General features: G+C 45.1%; 1 protein-coding gene across 1 annotated transcript; it reads left to right on the forward strand.

The window, feature by feature from the left end:
- The first annotated feature begins 7,537 nt into the window (after window positions 1-7,537).
- On the forward strand, window positions 7,538-19,459 carry LOC114508354 (protein-lysine methyltransferase METTL21C). Its single transcript, XM_036011551.1, has 5 exons — window positions 7,538-7,580; window positions 9,709-9,844; window positions 12,732-12,883; window positions 17,418-17,535; window positions 18,394-19,459. The coding sequence occupies exons 2-5, from the start codon at window positions 9,721-9,723 to the stop codon at window positions 18,786-18,788; spliced, it is 789 nt and encodes a 262-aa protein (XP_035867444.1). The 5' UTR covers window positions 7,538-7,580; window positions 9,709-9,720; the 3' UTR covers window positions 18,789-19,459.
- Window positions 19,460-20,650: the final 1,191 nt, after the last annotated feature.

The following is a 20,650-nucleotide window of genomic DNA, read 5'->3' on the forward strand; positions in this document are numbered from 1 at the left end:
GTCAGAGAGGGAACAATGCCACTTGCTCAGCTCTCACCCTGCTCTCAGTCACTTCCTCTGCTACCCACAAACAGATTGTGCCCTTTCAGGTGCTGCCCTGGTGCTGATTCCCAGGTGAGTGGGTTTGTGTACATTCTAGGGCCCCGTGGGCCCCTTCAACAGACTTTCCTGTGAGACTAGTGGTTTCTTCCACCTCCACAACCCCCACAGGTTTTTTCAGCCAGAGGTTTTGAGGCTTTTACCCCCACTCCCCCCATACACACAGGAACCCTGGGTCGTGCATTCTGTCTCACTCCCCAGTTGTTCCTTCCATTTTATCCACATGCAAATGTGGGATCACCTGGTCTGCCAGACACTGTCTTGCTATGCACCCTCTCCATCCTGGCTGCCTGTCTCCACCCCTCCTACCAACCTAGATGAATATTTCTCCTTTAACTCCTTGGTTGTTGGACTTCCATACAGTTCAATTTTCTGCCAGTTTTGATTGTTTTTTTTGTTTTTAAATTTGTTGTTGTCCTTCTTTTGGTTGTGCAAGGAAGCGAAATGTATCTACTTACACCTTTATCTTGGCCAACTGATATCCTTTTCTAAAGCATATTTGAAAATATTTTATTTGGTGTTTTATGTATTGAGAATAAGAAGGAATGCCTGCACAAGCTTTGCCTGCTACGTGGCTGGATATGAACCCTTATCTTCTTTTGTAACTTTATGGACACACATATATAACAGAATCCAAATTACTGTGGAATAAACTAATGATAGTGCTTACATAGGCCCTATAGTTTTCAAAGTTGTTTTATATGCTTTGCCTCACTTACCCATAAAAGAATCTGTGCGGTGGGTATGTGAAAGGTGGTGTCATCCCTAACAGATGAAGGAGACAGAACCTGGAGATGTGGCTTTTCTGGGATCACACAGTTGGAAAGTGGGAGGCCCAGGCTCCCCCGGAACTGCCTGTCTCCCTCTGCTCCACCGCGCCCCTCTCACTTCTTTTCACCTGGCTTCATGCTGAAGTAATTCAGCATATTTCCCCAAAGCCATGGCAGGGGAGCCTCAGATGAGAACATGTGTTTTTCAAGTTGAGTCTGCCCTAGAATGATGAGAAACAGTGAAAGGAATTCTCCCTTGTGGTACATCCCAGAATAGCCCCATCGGGTAAACATTCTTTCCTAACAGAAATCAGTTGGGAAAAAAATTAATCATCTTTCTGAGCACGGGTCAACTGCTGTTGCTAAAATTGGAGTATGATGAGGTACCACTAAGCCCCTCTAAAAAGTGCCATTTCCAGGCAGCAGATGACAATTTGGAAAGAGCAGATGGCATTGGAGGCATCCGCTTCTGGACGAGAGTTGCCAGGGTTGTCATAGCCTTTTCTGCTTCAGGTCTGACAATAAAACTGGATCCGAGGGCTCATTCCCCATTATCCCTCTCAAAGTTGGATCACTGGGAAGGGATTTTTTTTTTTTTCTATCTTAGAGGTTCACTTGGTTCCATCTATTCTAAGATTACGGTGAATTTCTGAAAGCTATCATTTACTAAACTTTAAATTAGGAAGAACATTCTTATTTCATAGACATTTGGATCAGAATTCGATCAGGTTTTTAGCTAAACTTTGCTCTGTGTAGTTGGTACCAAAGGCTGACGCCTCAGCTGCAAAGCGCTCTTGGCCGTTTTGATGGCACGAACCCCGACAACTACAAACCTTCAGCAACTGCAGTTGCATGTTTTCCTAAAATAACAATAAAATTTCTTTGACGGGTAATCTGTTTTAAGAACTGGCTTGGGAAAAAAATAAAACTAGAAACAAACCTCTAAGTACCCCTCTTCTCCCGAATGCATGCAGTCAGTCCATCAAGGCTGCTCGCTGGCTTCTCGTCAGAGCCTCTTTACTAGGCAGAAGACGGCAAAGAGCCGGGCCTCTCCAGGTGGCCAAGAGCACGCTCTAACGCTTGGGCACCGGCAGCTGCAATTTTAAAAATGAAATGACTATCACTTCACTTTCTCTTTGCAAATGTATCGAATTATTTCACTCATATTCTTTCTTCCTTCTTCACTGGTACCATATGTCATTATATAAAGGACATTTAAAATGAAACAGATGTGAATTCTTCTCCATCCACAAGCCTGACAAAAATTAAGTGTTGCTTGAATGATTTTCTTAAACACCTACTTTAAAATTTCTTTTTTTTTTATGATTTTTTTTATTTCAATCATTGTTCAAGTACAGTTTTCTACCCCCTACTCCCGTTCCAGCCACTCCACCCAACCCTCCCCCCTTCCCCCCATTACCCCCACCCCTAGTTTTTGTCCATGTGTCCTCCAAATTTGTTCCTGTAATCCCTACCCATTCCCCCCTGAAATTCCCTCTTCTCTCCCCTCTGGCCACTGTCAGACTATCCCCTATTTCAGTGTCTTTGGTTATATTTTGCTAGTTTTTTGTTTTGTTTTGTTTTGTTGTTTAGATTCCTGTTAAAGGTGATATCATGTGGTATTTGTCTTTCACTGCCTGGCTTGTTTCACTTAGCATAATGCTTTCCAGCTCCATCCATGCTGTTGCAAAGGGTATGAGCTCCTTCTTTCTTTCTGCTGCATAGAATTCCATTGTGTAAATGTACCATAGTTTTTTGATCCATTCATTTACTGATGGGCATCTAGGTTGCTTCCAGCACCTAGCTATTGTAAATCGTGCTGCTATGAACATCGGGGTGCAAAGGTTCTTTTGTATTGGTGTTTTAGTGTTCTTAGGATAGAGTCCCAGCAATGGAATTGCTGGGTCAAAGGGCAGATCCATTTTTAGTTTTCTGAGGAAGTTCCAAACTGCTTTCCATAATGGTTGTACCAGTCTGCAGTCCCACCAACAGTGCACTAGGGACCCCCTTTCTCCACATCCTCTCCAACACTTGTTGTTTGTTGCTTTGTTTATGATGGCCATTCTGACTGGTGTGAAGTGGTATCTCATTGTGGTTTTAATCTGCATCTCTCTGATGGCTAGCGATATTGAGCATCGCTTCATGTGTCTTTGGATTTTCTGTATGTCCTCCTTGGAGAAGTGTCTGTTCAAGTCCTTTGCCCATTTTTTAATTGGGTTACTTGTCTTCTTAGAGTGGAGTCGTGTAAGTTCTTTATTAAAATTTCTGATGACACTCTCTCTTTAGCACGGTACGGAATCCATTGTCTTCACTCACCGGCCCAAGCCAAGATGAGAAGAGTCCCGGTTTACGATTCTGCTGCACGGGCTTTCTGTGTCTGATACTTCTGCAGCACTGCGTGGTCTGAATCTTCACACCATCGCCTGCAGGGCAGCATCAGTGGGCCCTGTCCCCTGGCACTCTGCGGGGCTTCCCCAGAGACTGGCTAGTGAGGGGCATTGCAGCAGCCCTGAATCACTTAACAGAGAGGATTATGAACTTGAGCCACTGCGTTACCAGATAACTGAGGGACCAGAACTTGTGGAATTGCACTTCCCTATGGCCAAATAGTTTCTGTATAACATAGTGAAAATCACATATCCTTGAATGCTAGTGATTCCTGGGGTCACTAAGGAACATCCAGTTCAATGAAACCCCACCTCTCTGGAAGTGAATTCCCACCAGTCTCCCTATAAATAAGTATGGTGGACAGCTCTTATGTTTGTCTGATCAGCAGCCCTTCCTTTACAGAACTTTTGGAGAAGTACATGTGAGAAAGCAATGAGCCTCCTCTCACTCATATTCTGGGATGGGAACAAAGTCAATGGTACACAATGACGAAACAGCCGATTAAGTTATAGTCCAAGGTCACGTGGGATTACATGGCTACGGAGGGAGAAGCAGCAGAACCAGTGTAGAAGTGGACATGATGCAGGAGTGTCCAACGTTTTGGCATCTCTGGGCCACACTGGAAGGAGAAGAGTTGTCTTGGGCCACACGCTAAATGCACAAACACTAAGGAAAACTGGTGAGCAAAAATAAGGTTTTAAGTAAGTTTATGATTTTGTGTAGGACCACATTCACAGCCATCCTGGGCTGTATGCAGCCCACAGGCCACAGGTTGGACACCCCTGATTCTAGAGGTTTGGGATTGGAGAAGAATGAGTCCATTCTCTCTAGATGCGTTAGCCAATGAGAGTTTAGGTTATCATTCATTGCAGAGATGATGGGTGTCCATTTTGAAACTGCATTTATCGGATTCAGAAAGTGCGTATGCGCAGGGTGGCCAGGAAGAGGAGGAGAGCCACACCTCACCCAAGTTCCACGGGCACAGCCTCCCTCCTTTGAGCTGCTGGCCCTACGCCTCACGATTCAGCGGGTGCTTTTCTCACGGCCCCACCCTGACTGTGGGGCTGAACTTATGACCAAGTTACACCAGTCAGAATATTCCCCCCATATCTTAAATCTTGACCACAGTTACACGGGGCTGGAGCATGACTGCAGTTGAGGCCTCTAACAGCACCTTTTAATGAAAAAGCCCACGGACTCCGGCTGCTGAGATTTCTGGGACCAGAGCAGCCCTGGGCTCTTTCTTTTTCAAGCCCCAATACACAGTGTCTCCATTTGATTCAGTGAGTGACCCAGAATTCTTCCACAAACCACTATTTCTCTAGCCTTCTACTTGAATGACAAGCAATTTAATACAAGACATTTGCTTACCAATGATTATGACCTTCTAGGCACCAGGCATATTCCTTCAGATAAATGACATTTCATTTACTTCTTGCAGTTGTGTGAAAGAATAGCAACATTTTATGGGGCCATGGCAGATGCCGTCATGCCTCACAGCTCTCAGACACATCTGAGTGCTCCAGCTGCTGGTCTCTGTGCCTGCGCTGAGATGGTTGCGTAGAAATAGCCCAGAAGCCCTCTGAACCTGCTACGAAGTGATTCTGAAGTGTATGGTTTGCCTCATTTCCCAGCCTTTCCCCCTGGGTTTAAGTTTTTATTTCCCCCTGGCCTCACAGAACACTCTTTGCTAATTTATATACTTAACCTCAATTATGTTCCCTTCCTTACTCCCCAAATAAAACATTTCTCTCAAATCCTGTCTCTGGGTGCTCTCCTGGGGGAAAACAGATGGAGCGCGGGCTGCCATGCTGGATCTATGGAAAGATGTCGCTCTGAATCCGGCATGTATTAGACACTCTGGAAATACTACCCCACCCCGTTTGATAGATGAGGACACCGAGACAGAGGAGGCAGGACTCACCTGGCTGGTAGACGGTATAAGCAGCATGGCGATTAGAATTCCCGCTGCTTGACAACTTGGATTCACTGTCTATACCACGGTTTCTCAACCTCGGCACTGTTGACATTTTGCGTCAGACCGCTCTTTGCCGTGGGGGCTCTCCCGTATAACTTAGACTGTATAGCAGCATCCCTGGTCTCCATGCACTAGATGCCAATAGCACGCCACCCCACTTGTGACCAGCAAAAACATCTCCGAATTGCCAATATCCCTGGGAGAAGAGGAGGATTCCTCCATATTGAAAACCACGGGCCAAGAGAGCCAGGTTCAGCTGGGAAAAGCCCAGTGAAAGATCAGAGATCTACACTGATGGGGAAGGCAGAGTGTGTGACTCACACACATGGCTCATTTACTGACCTTGCATAAAGCTTTGATCCAATCTTTCATGTTCTGACTTCAAATCTGGCCCACTTTCCATTAGGCTAGGCTCCCTGAGATCAACTGTTCCATTGTTCTGCTTGTTAGAAAGTTCTTTCCTACTGAGCCCAGTTCTACTTGCTGGAAACTTACTTCATCGGCGTGCCCTGCAGGGCCGTGCAGAAGGCCTAATCCCTCCGCACGGATGGCACCTCAGCTATCTGAACGCCACTCCCGCGTCCCTGCCCTATAGATCGACACCAACTACGTGACAAGTGCTGCAGACACACGGGGAACAGGTGTCAGACTGTGAGTTCAAACTTCTAAGCTCTTCCTCAGGCCTTTGAGCAGAAGTTCTAGGGGCTGAAAGTCTGCAGTTTAGAGCTTCCAGATCGTGCTGATGTGGCGCATCACAGTCCAACATTTAGGGACCTCAGACCTAACCTCTTCCAGTTCCAGACAATAGAGCTCTGATTTGTTTCTTAAGCAGATGCCTGAAAGATGGCTTTTGAAGAAAGTATTACGAAGAAACTCTTACAATAATAGAATAGTACATTCTAGGTTTAAAGAGGTACATGTTTCTCTTCAGTTTTATTTTCAGTAAAATAGCTTTTTATTAAGTTTAAGCCATAAAAAGCTTAAAAGTTGATGCCAGAAAATGTCAGGCTGACTTCTCCAGATAGTGGGATTTAAGGAGATTTTAAAAAATTTCTTCTTTGTGCTTGTCTTTATTTTTAAAGCTCGCAGGATGTGTGTGTGAATGTACATACATATGTTCATACACATTGCAATTGGTTTTCGAAAGTTAAAAGGTTGTAATGATGACCACCTTTGGCTACAGGTGGTGGAAATAAGTCACAGAAGTGCAGGACGTGATCACAGAAGTGAACCATTTGGGGAACAATAAAAGCACCGGAATGATGCCCTTGAAAAAGACTCCGGGCACCTCCCTCCACTCCAGGGAGTGGGAAGGAAGCCCCGACAGTCATGGGGCCACAGCGCAGCTGCTCACACACCTGGGGTGAGAGGAGACAAACATGAAGTGCTGGTGTTGGGTAAAAATGAGCATAAAAATGGGCTCTTACATCCACTCAAGCTAAATCACTGCTCATTCGGCTCAATGGTTAAATATAGTCCCTCGTAAATGTGAATGATTATTTAATTCCTATTTGCCTGAGGATTTAAATTACATGTCCCATATTCTATTTTAAGGGTTTCCAGGCTTCCAAACCGAATAAACGCTCTTCCTCTTTCCCTTTTAACTGCGCCTATTTCTATTAAATAAATCACAACAGCTTGCTTTTTCCTTAGCAGAATTTTTTCTGGTTTCCTACTCACTGTTGCCTCCCACTAATCACCCTTGTGGGACTTTAAGCCTTTACTCATGTCCCGTCTTCTGTAGAGACTGTTCTCATGTCTTCCTTGCAAGTTTTGCTCCCTCTTGGTAGAGTCTTACATTATTTCTGGACGCTAGAATCAGGGTCCAGGATGCAGTCCACGGTAGGCACACCCCTTCCTTTAGCCACAGGAGTTTGGTTGATGAGCACAAAGTTTGCAGGTCCATAAAACCCCTAACTACCCAACCCCCACTTTTTAAAAAAGTGAAATGTAAGTCCACATTCCAAACGACATCTCAGGATACCATAGAGGGCAGTCTCTGCTGTGCTGGAGTGCTTTTCTGGACCTTTTGAGGGTGATTCTATTTCATGTTGCCAGGATCGTGTGTGCGTGTATGTGTGAGAGAGAAATTTTGAGAGAGAGAGAGAGAGAGAGAGATTGAGAGAGAGAGAGAGAGGGAAAGAGAGAGAGAGAGAGAGAGAGAGAGAGGAAATTCTAGCAAAGCAATGTGTCTGAGTACTGGTGGGTAATGCTACCCTAAATAACTTGGTCTTCCACTGGCTGGCTTTTGTTCATAAAATGCTAATCCTTTTAGGTGCAGATCTATATAAAACATTGGGGATTAAAGGGTACACAGAAATCTCAAATCTCTTCTGCTACATAAGGTAAAGTTACATTTAAACTAACAGTTCAAAATTATTTTGAGGGTTTGTACTAACAAGGAGTCATTTTAAAAACTTCCCAATTCTTTTTTAAATACTAACATATATATCTTATGAGGTGTCAAACTAATGAATGCTAGGCAGATTGCTGTAGTTACGCTCTAGAAAGATTGTTTTTCAATGCAGAGCTGTTTTTAGGAAAAAATTGATTTCTCATGTCAACTATAATGATGGGGGCGGGAGTCACTTCATTTCACAAGGCAAATAATTTTCCTTGGCTTGCATGCACAGGAAGAAATGTCTTAAATTGAATGCTCAGAGTTCCGTGGTGCTGGAAGGGAGGCCAGCACAGAGTGCTGTGCATCACGACTTCTCTAGCTTCGGAGATGATAGTCAGAGTAGACATTGCAGGGTGAGTCTTTGCACAGATTACTCCTCTCAGCTCCCACAACCACCGTGTGAGGTGGGTGTCACCATTCTCAACAGAGACAGTGCATGGCAGAGCCAAGGTTCAAATGCAGGCTTCTCGCCACGGCACTGAGACTTCTGCACCGAAGATGCTCTAGGGGCTCATAAGCAACCAGTCTGCTATCTTTTAGGAGAAACTTCCTGGCATTGCGGGAAAGTCGAAAGGAAGGCGCTAGTCAGTATCTTCAAGAGGAAACTCTTCTCCTGCAAAGCACAGACCAGCAGAGCACTCTTGGCTGGTTTGGGGAGTTGGAGAATTGGGGTAAATGTTTGCTTATTTGACTCAAGAGCCAATGAAAGCGTTAACCTACTTTCACAGCAGTCTCGTTTGTTTGAAATCCTGTGGCACTTGAACGTGAGAGACGTGCAGTTCCTGCAGGTGTGGGATGGGACTGCATTGGCGACAGGGACCGGTGATCCTTCTTGTGTTTTGTTTGCTGCTGGAGTAGGCCAGCGCCTGGATGGCCGGGTTCCTGTTGGTTTCTGGGTCAGCCGGTTGTCCCGGTGTGGCAGGTGTGGCTAGTTGCTATCCAACGCTGGCTGAAACAATATGATGACAGGCAATGCGTGTGCGGGTGGAAAACACAGAATGGTAAACGCAAACAAGAAAAACCATTCACATTCTGTAAAAAAGACTAGAAAATGTCCCTGTGTTGGGGAAACATTATGAGTCATTTCAGGGCAAGTTAAGCCAGGAAAGCCTGGGCTAACTCAAGCGGTGTCCTGCCTCGTGTATGGGAAGGCAGAGTCTGCGGCTGGACCTGGGTTTGATTCCCGGCTCTGCCACTGGCCGGCTGCACCCACTGGGGCTGCTTATTAATCTGGGCCTGAATTTTTCTCATCTGAGAAGAGGCATAATAACAGCAGTTACTTTGCAGGGTTTGTTGGGAGGATTAGATGAATAAATCCACGTAAAGCACTACAGCTTGCTTGGCAACGATACACATCCTGCAGCGATGTCAGATGTTATTATTTTGACACCAGTTTATGATCCTAGCAGCCAGGTCCCCTTTTCTGAACCTGGGAGAGTTTTCCTGTGCTGTACTAATCACCTTTGCTCTCCTGTTTCTTGCCACAGCCCTAGGAGGTAGGCTGGTATTATTATCCCCCTTTTGCTGACCAGGGAATAGCCAGGAGGCGTTAAATGAATTGCAAAGTGTTAGAGTGGGGAGACAACGCAGGCTCCTGGCTCTCAGCCCTATTGTCTTGCAACAAAGCCTCAGAGGAAAAGGGAACAGCCCTGTGTTTGCTCCAAATCCTGGCTACTCGCCCATGATATTTCAGGCCACAGGGTGCTCCCAATGGCCATATTGCTAGACCAGATTTTCTGTGTTACGATTCAGTTCTCAAAGCTACAGAAGTACACTTAAGCCCTGGCAACATTATGCCTATCCCCCGGCTCCAGTTGCTCTGTTTTTGCCTTTCTCCATACAGAGAATGCATTCAGTAGTGTTTAACGATCTCCCTCCACTTCGCTCTGCACAATCAGGATGGCAGCTCCGTGAGTGGCTGCTATGCTCGCCCAGGGGACTAAGCTGGAAAGCAGGCATTCTTTTCCACTCAGCAGATGCTAAGGCGATAAGCTGCACCTTTAGAGCCCTCTGAGAGATTCAGACAGCCTGGGCTGAGCAACTCGGGTCTTGTCCAATGTTCTGCTCTCCAGCCGGCTCCAGTTATGGACGTGTGTCTGAGCTCCGAGCAGCAGCCTGGGCGCCTGCAGGAAGGACTGGGCTCCCCGGATGGCTGGTTCGAGGCCGAGGAGACTCCCCAGAAAGACGGCACCCGTGGACCTGCAGGAGGTAACTCCTTCCTCATTTCCTCCACACCTTTGCTGTTGTTTTCCCAGTGATGGCATTGTCCAGCTAACTCCTGTGACAAAAGTTTGCATTTCCTTTCACTCTAGATTTTTAAATGACTGTTGCTGAGATATAATTGACATGTAACATTGTATTGGTCTCAGGTGTATGACAAAATGATTCGATGTTTGGATATATTGAGAAACGATCTCTACAGTAAGGCTAGGTATTATCCATGTAAATTGTTCGTATAATGAAGCCAAGTAGGAAAACGCCCTTGTGCAAGCGTGGGCATCCTTACTACATGTCAAAATCCACGACTTTGTTTTATCTTGTGCATAAACCAGAGATTGCGTATTTTGTAACAAGAACTTTCAAAGAGACATGAAATCTACATTAGTTTCTTCTTTGCACCAAAGTGCGTTCCTGGCAGCACTGTCACACACAGGACCCTTGTAAAGCCAAGTGTATTTCCCCATCAGGACAATGGAACCAACAGGGTTGCATTTCCGGACAGGGGCTGAGTATGGTAGTTAGTAAATGGTGGATGTGACAGATAATGCCATCAAAGCCAAGAGACAGCGTTTGTAACATTTATAGTCATTTAATGTGGTATAATTATGTTCCAACTCTACTGAACTCAGGTGTTATTTATTTTTACTAAACTGTTTACATAACAATGCGCCTCTACTTATCTCTAAAACACGGTCCCTCTAAAGCCATCAAGCTAGTATGGATACAATAAACGAAAATATTTAATGTACAATAAATGTAAATTTCTATATCTTTGTAGAACACAAAGGGGTCTTGTGGGAGTATATTTACAGGCCCACATTTGGTTACACTGTTGATCGGGAAAGTATATACATCAGCTTACTGGCCTGAGAAGTGACGAGCCATTCAAAACCAGCCCGCTGACTGTTCCCCCAGTCTTGAGAGTCCCTGGTTGGTGACACGTGGAAGGAAGGGAAGACTGAACGGTCTGCCCATAGTGGGGGTGGGGAGGGGGGAAGGAAGCCTGCAAGAGCTGGCGTGAGGACCTGGTGGTCTGGCTGTTCCCGGCAGACACTCTGTGGTGAAAGCCCTGCAGAAAAAGCACAGCCCTTACCAACTCCTTGTACCGACTGGCCTGCACCAGCTCCCAAATTTCAGGAGTTTCGTGAGTTGGTTATTAGACAGCTACTACTGAAATTTAAGTTATATAAACTTATAATTAAATCAGTTATATAAAAGGCAAAGGTATATAAAACACTAAGGTAATGAGTATGACTCATCACGAATTATTTTAGCACACTTGATGATCAACTATGCTCTTGGGGCCACTGATGTCCAGTGTAGCTGGACGGCAGAAGTTCTCCGTTAGGGTGTGCTGCTGCACATCTTTTCCCGGTGACATTGTATGGTAGTCTGAAGTCACCAGGGCGGGAGCGTTTATACTACGGTTATCGTCAAACCATGCAAATCAGTGCTTCCTCCCCTTGCCCAGTGCTGGTTGTCATATATTTACTGGTCACCACGGTCTATTGCTCTGCCTTCTAATTGTCTCCTAAACCGAATTCAGAGTCAGCCTCCCAGCCCTCTGAGGGCAGCTAGGGCCACCTTGTAGGTATTGGGTTAGTGTTTTTGGATATCAGTAGCTTCCCATGGAGGTAGGAGAGGACCATAGATCTTCCCTCCCCTGATAGCCTCTCCACAACCCTATCTAGGGCACGTGACAGGAAAGGACAATGTCTCAGGACTGACTTGGCCACTCTTTATTAGTAGATTCCAGCAAGTTCAGTGCAGTCTTTGGTCCCTGGAAGCTCGTCATTTTGCTCAGGGCCGAGAATTCTCCTCCCAGGGGTAGAACCCCTAAGTCAGAACCTGTAGCCAAAGGCCACTCTGGAGAGCTGTGGACATCCGTTCTCCTAGTTCGCAAACCAGCCTTGTCTGCCACATACTGATACTTTTTTTAGGTAAAATACAACAAAAATGAATTTCTAGGGATACAAAATGAAAATACATGCAAAGACATGCAAAATACAAGCATGTAATTAGATTCAACAGACATGATCAAATTGTACACATTCTAAATGCTTACTCCAAGATTCTGTACTGTTCTTCCTGGGAACCCGTTACAGTTTGCAGACCAGTGGCATAGAACTTCCCGGTGCATGTGGAAATCAGTGATACCCGAAACAGCCTGTGGTACCTGCCTCTCAGGGGTGGACTCCTGAGTAGGTTTCCTTAAAGACCTGCCACCCTTCACCCTCTATTCGCATCCTCCTCCAAGCAGGTGCTCTTTTCCTCTCATTTTATGTGATATTTGAGAGCTGCCAGACTGGGTCATGGGAGTAAAGAAGTATTTAGAGCAGCCGTAACTTAATAGTCAGAGCTCATCTGACAACCTCCCCCTGGACTGTGAGGCTGGCTCATCTTTGGGTGACCCGTACCTTTTGAGGAGCCGATGTAGGAAGGATTTAAGGAACACACTCCAGCCAACATGTGGGAATGTTACTTCAAGACCTAAAAATAGTCAGGCCTGTGTGTGCCCAGGTCTTCCTTCCACAGGCAGCCCATCTGTGACATTTTCCTCATGCCATTTGGCTTTCTCCTGTCGTCAAAACAGAGCGTGGGGATGGAGCCACGCCTCTTACGTCCTCTCCTAAACAGAGGGAAGGACTCGGGACACCCTTTGGCATTTCATCATATGTTAACAATGTCACATCTGAATTTTATGTCCCTGTCATTCCATGTCATTGTTTTGTGCTAGTTTCCGGCCATCATCATTGATAGTGTTGGCCCTCTGTTGAAAGGATTCTCAATCTGTTTCCCTCTTACCAATTGTACTAAGTACGTATTTGCACGGGATCAACAAATCATGCAACCTATTTTATTTTCTGCCCCACAGATTTTAACAACATAGAGCCGTCTCTTCAGAGCCTCCAGAAATTTGTTCCTGCAGATTATGCCAGCTACACTCAGGAGTATTACCAGTTTGCAGGCGAGAAGATTGTGGTTCAAGAGTCCATAGAGAGTTACGGAGCGGTGGTGTGGCCCGGGGTGAGGGGGTCGCTGTGCTGGGACAGCGGGGTGTCTGGGGACGATAACAACACTCTCATCCACCTGCATTGTCTTGAACGGTTTGCCGAGTACTTTAACATTCCGTGTTTCTCCAACGGCATTCTTTGTTGCTGCCCCGCCTCCAGGGCTGTGGGGGTGTGCTGGGGCTCCACAAATACATAGCATCTCTCCCATGAGCACTGATATTCCTCTGTGCTATGTTCTTGAAACGTTATTCCTTTACATGAACATGAACTCGAATGTATCAGACAGTAGGATGAAAAATTCATGTGAATTGTTAAGAAAAAAAAATCACATCTTGAGAGTTTAGGCTTTGCAGCCTGTCCTTGGGGGCCATTCCCACAGACCCTCGGGGGCTTGTCTGCTTTTTGCACTGTGGATGCCGCAGTGGAAATGTTTAGGAGGCATGACTGCATCGCGTGTTCTCCCCGCAACAGCCCTGCGAGGATGGCTCCGAAGTGGGGGAAGCACTCTGAATTTAGAGCCAGAGAAGCTGCTCTTCCCTGGCTGAGTGGTCACGGATGTTCACTTCTCGCCCATTTGCCTTCATTCCCATATCTGAAGCATGGGGCAGGGTGAGTGTCCAGCTCCCGAGATGGCTGTGAGGGTTCAGTGAAGTGATATACCCAACCTCGTGCTGGCTGCAATTGTTAATGTCCTATTATTAATATTAAGGGATTACTAAATTAATGAACAAAAGTTTATGGTCTGGTGAAGCTATTGCCTTGGGGGCGCAGTGCACAACCAGGCTGGGTCAGCAGCCTCGGACGCCAGCACTGTTGTTCCTTCCATGACACAGGTCTGCAGCCTGGGCTGAGAGAGCCTCCAGAGCAGAGCAGCTCGGTCGTCAGCATGGACGTGAACCACACTGGGGTCTTGTCAAGATGCAGATTCTGATTCAGGAGATCTGGGGGCAGGACGGTGGGTGGCGGGCTGTGCTTCCGCACTTCTCGTGTTCCTGGATGATACAGACCTGCTGGCCCCGGAACTGCGTGTGCAATGTGTAGTCATGATTAGAGGCTCCATGGAGAGCCCCTGGGGCAATCTGGGGTACTGGTGGCAAGTGAAAAGGGGGAGCAGGTGGAGGGAGGGGAAGCCAAATGACTCCACACTCTTAGAGCTTCACCCCTTCTCACTCCTCTCAACCAAGGAAGCTCCACTTTTACCCCTTATGCATATGAGTATGACTTCTTTCAAACAAAGATTTTTCTTTTCTTTTTTATATTGAATTTACTGGGTTGACATTAGTTAATAAAAGTACATAGTTCTCTGGCCAAGATGGAGGCAGAAGTAGAAACACTTCACTTCCTTGCACAACCAAAAGAAGGATAACAACCAATTTAAAAACAATAAACAACCAGAACTGCCAGACAATCAAACTACATGGAACTCTGACAACCAAGGAGTTAATGAAACATTCATCCAGACTGGTAGGAGGGGCTGAGATGGGCAGCCGGGCAGTAGAGGACTCGCAGCAAGGCTGTGGACCATGTGGGCAAGGCAGGGGCTGGCTGGCCAGTAAACTAAAGACTCAAAACCTCTGGCTGTAAAATCCTATGGGGCCACGAAGGCAGGAGAAACTCTCAGTGTCACAGGAGAGTTCCCATAAACCCACCCACTTGAGAATCAGCACCTGAGAGGGCACAATTCACTTGTGGGAAGTGAGGGAAGTAATGGAAAGTGGGACTAGAGTGGAGTGAGCGAGTGGCATTGTTCCCTCTCTGACCCCTCCCCCACATACAGTGCCACAGTGCAGCTAAGTGGGTTGCCCCACCCAGGCAAATACCTAAGGCTCCACCCCTTACAATGTAACAGGTGTGCTGAGACAAAGGAATATGGCCTGAATGAAAGAACAGATTGAAGCTCCAGACAAAGAACTAAATGATGAGGAGATAGACAATCTCTGATGCAGAGTTCAAAACACTGGTAATGAGGATGCTCACAGAATTGACTGAGGTTGGTTGCAAAATGAAGGCAGAAATGAAGGCTATACAAATTGAAATAAATGAAAATACACAGGGAACTCACAGTGAAGGGAAGGAAACCAGGGCTCAACAAGTTGGACCAAAAGGAAGAAATAAATATTCACTCAGAACAGAATGAAGAAACAAGAATTCAAAAAATGAGGAGAGGCTTAGAAACCTCTGGCACAACTTTTAAGTGCTCCAACATCTGAATCACAGGGGTGCCAAAAGGAGAAGAGGAAGAACAAGAAATTAAACACTTATTTGAACAAAGAATGATGGAAAACTTCTCCAATCTCATGAAGGAAATAGACTTCCAAGAAGTCCAGGAAGCCCAGAGAGTCCCAAAGAAGTTGAACCCAAGGCAGAACACACCAAGGCACATCATAACTACATTAGTCGAGATTAAAGATAAGGAGAGAATCTTAAAAGCAGCAAGAGGAAAGGAGAGCGTTACCTACAAAGGGGTTCCCATAAGACTGTCAGCTGATTTTTCAAAAGAAACCTTGCAGGCAAGAAGGGGCTGGAAAGAAGTATTCAAAGTCATGAAAGGCAAGGACCTACATCCAAGATGACACTATCCAGCAAAGCTATCATTTAGAATGGAAGGGCAGATAAAGTGTTTCCCAAATAAGGTCAAGTTAAAGGAGTCCATCATCACCCAGCCCTTATACGAAATGTTAAAGGGGCTTATTTGAGAAATAGAAGAAGATCGGAAACTATAAACAGTAAAATGACAACAAACTCACAACTATCAACAACTGAACCTAAAAAACAAAAACAAAACTAAGCAAACAACTAGAACAGGAACAGAATCACAGGAATGGAGACCACATGGAGGGAGAGGAAGGAGGGAGAATGGGGAAAGGTACAGGGAGTAAGACGCATAATTTGTAGGTACAAAATAGACGGGGGGAGGTCACGAATAGTATAGGAAGTAGAGAATCCAAAGAACTTAAATGTGCAACCCATGGACATGGACTAAGGGTGGTGGGGAATGCTGGAGCGGGGGCAGTGCAGGGCAGAGGGGGAATAAAGTAAAGAAAAAAATTGGGACAACTGTAAGAGCATAATCAATAAAATATGCTTAAAATTAAAAGTATATAGTTTTCAGATATACAATTTTTAAGACATCATCTGTATATCGTATTGTGTGTTCTCTACCCCAAGTCAAGTCTCCTTCCACCACTGTTTATCCCCCCGTACCCTCTGCGACCCCTCCTGCCCCCATTTCGCTCTGGTAATCATCATGCTGTTGTCTGTGTCTGTGATTTTATTGTTGTTCTTTTTCTTTGGTTTAGCAAGTGTGAAAATCACCAAACTACTCCACAGCTTTTTATTGTAATATATTTGGCAAATGGACAACCATAGCAGGAGTATCAGAGATTAGGGATGGAAAAAGACCCTTGTCTACTGGGCTGTTTTCCTCTTGTTAAGGCCTCAGCCTTTCTCACACCAAACCTGGCCTCTCTGGGGACCTCAGACCCCTGAGAGCTATGAAAGAAGGGTTCACGTAAAATGGGAAAACACCCTTTTCTTGTGTGATTTCCAGTGCAGCTCTCTGTGAAAAAGATCTCTTTTCAGAGCTTACAAATACGAAGGAGTGGGGGAGTGTTCGTAATGTGAAAAGATGTAGCTGTTCCTGAGAAAAGCCTTGTCTCTGGAAAGCACCCCAGTGGGGCCGGCCTCTCACAGGGCAGGGTTACCTCCTCAGAAAACACCTTGGAGCGTATGTCTCTTGATAGCCTAGATGACCTTGTCTTCCTAGTATTAAAACCCCCACATTGCAAATAATTACCCTTGTTCCCCCAGGGACTATCTTATAAAAAGCTGTCTCAATTTATTTGCATGTTTGTGCTTTTTTTAACATCTCCTTGCAACCGCTGCTCCAAGTGCAGTCCAGGGACCAGGAGCCCTGGCATCACCATGGGGCTCATCAGAAATGTAGTCCTGAGCCCCCACCACCAGCCCCCACCCCCCACAGGCCCTACTGCACAGAGATGTGCATCTTGAACCAGGTCCCCAGATGATTTGTGTACACACCAACGTTTGGAAAGCGCTGTTCTGGTCGTCTAAGTGTTTCTTAGAGAAGCCACTTAAAAAAATAACTGCCCAGCTGACCACTGTAGCAGACAAAGTCCTAGCCCGGTTGGATTTTAAAGAGGCCAGGAGAGAGGTGTTGAAGACACTTACACAACATTCCCAAAGCAGGCAGAGGCCCGCCGTGACTAAACCAGAGCAAGAAGTGGCCGTCCCATAGGCCTCGCTGCCCGGATTCGAGACACGAGCTGGCCTTCCAATGCCTGGAGACTGATCGGGAGTCCTCCGACGCAGGGGTTTAACACACTGTCTCCTGTGATCCGTGTTATAATTCCCACATTCCAGAGGTCTAATTACATCATTAAATGTATATTGTGATTCTGATGAACCCTTCCATGAACTGAAACTCTTAATGACATGTCCTAAAATAGTTCACTTGGGATAGGGATAGGGGTTGTTACTGGTTTCCATGTTCTAGTGCCCAAGTGACAACTGTAAATATTTTTTAGGCCACGGCTTTGTGTCAGTATTTGGAGGAACACACGGAGGAACTGAATCTTCAAGATGCTAAAACACTTGAAATTGGTGCTGGACCAGGCCTTGTTTCCATCGTGGCCAGTATCCTAGGTTTGTGCCTTTGTTTATTCCTGACACCTTTACTGTGACAACAATGATGAGCGTTATTCCAGGCAGTGGTTTAGGTAGTTGGCCATGATTTCACTCATTAAATCTCCCCCAAATGTCATGCGCTAGAATTCCCACAGAGATAAGGTCACTGCGCCTTAGATAAAGGAACTTGCTCAGTGCACTGATTACCAGGTGATGAAGTTGAAATTTTGGAGGTGTGACTTCCAGATCCCTGTTGCAAATAACTATGTTGTCTTCTGCTTTTTATTGCAAATATTGTAACTAACAGTGTGAAGGGGGGAAAAGTGAGTTAATCCAAGGTGAGCATAGGTTTACCCCGAAGTGCAGGCCGTGAGTTCCTGGGCCCTGGGCAGGAAGCGGCACTAATCTGTCCTACTTCTGCACACAGTAATGGAGTTTTTAAAAGAACTGATCTGGTGATCTATTTTATGAACCATAGTCGCTAACTTTAAAAATGCCTAAGCATTAATTAATGGATTTAGATAAGGGCGAGAGATCATCCTTTGTGGAAAGAAAACCGGTTGCCGAATACTTCACGTAAGAAAAAATAAAACCGTCAGATAAATGTAATTCGGGGGGGGGAGGTGCTACTGTCCTCTAGTGGACAGGGCCCAGAGAAGCTGCCAAACGGCTTACAGAGCACAGGGCAGCCCCCACCTGCGCCCCAGAAAGAATTACCCAGTGGAATTATGTCAAGTAAGTCCAGCCCATGTGTCAGCAGGGCCGGGGTTGAGAAGCCCAGTTCCATTGCTCTTGTTTCTTCCTGAGAGTGTAGGTCCACTCTAAATGCCCCAACGTTCCCAGGTCATTGTTACTCCATTTCTCTTCCTCTCTTAGGAGCTCAAGTCACAGCAACGGATTTGCCTGATGTCCTAGGAAACCTTCAGTACAATCTTTTAAAGAACACACTACAACGTGCAACGCATCTGCCGGAAGTGAAAGAGCTGGTGTGGGGAGAAGGCCTGGAACGAAACTTCCCCAAGGCAACCTTCTATTACGACTACGTCCTGGCCTCTGACGTGGTGTACCACCACTACTGTCTAGACAAGCTGCTCAGCACCATGGTGTACCTCTGCCATCCAGGCACTGTGCTGCTCTGGGCAAACAAGTTCAGATTCAGCACTGATTATGAATTTCTAGATAAATTCAAGCAAGTTTTTGATACAACCCTCTTGGCTGAATTCCCAGAGTCATCAGTTAAAATTTTTAAAGGGACATTAAAATGGGACTAAATTAAACAAAATGCCCTTCAAAAAAAAAAATTAGTGCATGTTTTGAGCAGTGTTAGAGATTGCATTGTCAATAAAACACTTATAAGATTGAGAAGGTAGTATATAAAAAATAACTTGCACACCCCAAATAAACAGAGCTCAAAATTACAGCAGCTTTCTACAATAACCTATTTAAGATGATCTGGTTAATCTAAATATCAGCAAAGAATAACACAAAAATGTCAAAATAGTTTTGCTGGCTTCCAAAAGTCTCGATTAAATGTTTAGTAAATTTTACACGAATAAATCAATAAGTGTATTTTCTCCTTGTTATTTCTACTGTAGAACACAGTTATAAACTTATCAACATACTTTTGTCGCACGTTCTTTAGAAGCCAACCTTCATAGGGTTCTTATGTCTTAATTTGAAGAATCTACTTCGAAGGGTTTTGATTAGCAAAGAGAGGAGATACTGAATGAGAGAAAGCCATCACAGGCTAAACAATGACTAACAGTGAAAAATACGGAGCCAGTGCTAGAATGAGGGAACAGATGCTGCCTAAGACACTTCCTATGAGAATTTAACTTATAGATACTCTCCCTCTGTGTCAGCTGCCTTTGACCACTGCAAGTTAAATTTCTGCATTGTCTGATTTTTTCTTTTGATTAAAATATCTTAGAAAATTAAGAAAGAGTGGGATTTTTATTTGTTCTAATTAAAGAACACTACAGAAAAATCTAAAATAAACATCACACTTAATTATAAAATGTTAATAGCTTCTCCTTTGAGATGAGGGGGGACAACTTAAAATTCCAGCTTACCACCATTTCTCTTCACTGTTATACTAGAGATTTTAGCTGATGTAATCAATAAAAGGAAAGAAATAAAACATGCAAATTTAGAATAGTAGAAAACTTTTTTTCATAAAGGGCAAGCTTTATAGGCTATATACAGTTTCCATACAATATTTTTTGTATTTGTTTTGCTTTGCTTTTTTTACAATAATTTATAAAAATGAAAGAACAATCTTAGCTTGTGGGACCTGTACAAACAAGCTTTTGTTTGGCTGTCACCCCCTGGCCATCATTTGCGGCACCCTGGAACTGTAGATAATTTACTATGGAATTGTTGAAATTTGTAAGTTTAGCGAGGTTGCCAAATGTCAATATACAAAGCTCACGTGTACTTAGAGATTCTAACCACAAATAGTTAGAAAATAAAATTTAAATAAAGAAAAGTATAATAGCAATACCAAATACTTAGAAGTAAATCTAACAGGAGATATGCAGCAGGACTTCTCACGATGGTGGCAGAGCAGGTGGATCCTGTGTCCCCCTCCTCCCAGAACCAAGTGGAAACACAGCTAAACTGGGGAACAGTCACCCTGAAAGACCAGCTGATAAACGGCTGAAGAGGAGTTTTATAACCAAGGACTTGCAGAAGAAACTGTGTCGAGACTCCACCTGCACAGCAGCTCACACCACAGTCAGGGATGAGCCTCACCGCCAGCCTGTCTGAGGGCTGATCCCACACACCAACAGGCCAAGAGCGATCAAGGCTCAATGGCAACAAATGGGCCCACGAAACCCACACAAGGAGCTTCCTAGGGCGCCCAGCTCGGGAGATCAAGGTGACCACACCACTGGGTTCCACAGGCCGCCTACTATGTAAGGCCACCGCATGAAGACTAGGAGCCTGAGCAGATCGATCTAATACACTGAGACAAATACAAAGAGACAGACAAAATGGGAGACAAAGAAACAGACCCCTTATGAAAGAACAGGTGACTCTCTAGAAAAAGAGCTAAATGAAATGGAGGCAAGTAATCTACCAAACACACAGTTCAAAGTAATGGTTATAAGGATGCTCAACAGCAGTGAAA

Source organism: Phyllostomus discolor, chromosome 11 (genome assembly GCF_004126475.2).
Source record: "Phyllostomus discolor isolate MPI-MPIP mPhyDis1 chromosome 11, mPhyDis1.pri.v3, whole genome shotgun sequence".
NCBI classification, from domain to species: domain Eukaryota; kingdom Metazoa; phylum Chordata; class Mammalia; order Chiroptera; family Phyllostomidae; genus Phyllostomus; species Phyllostomus discolor.

Bases quoted from the DNA above. Each gene is read 5' to 3' on its own strand.
- LOC114508354 (XM_036011551.1), top strand. From the start codon at position 9,721: ATGGACGTGTGTCTGAGCTCCGAGCAGCAGCCTGGGCGCCTGCAGGAA. The intron at 9,845-12,731 runs GTAACTCCTTCC...TCTGCCCCACAG, and splicing joins CACCCGTGGACCTGCAGGAG to ATTTTAACAACATAGAGCCG. The intron at 12,884-17,417 runs GTGAGGGGGTCG...AATATTTTTTAG, and splicing joins GAGCGGTGGTGTGGCCCGGG to GCCACGGCTTTGTGTCAGTA.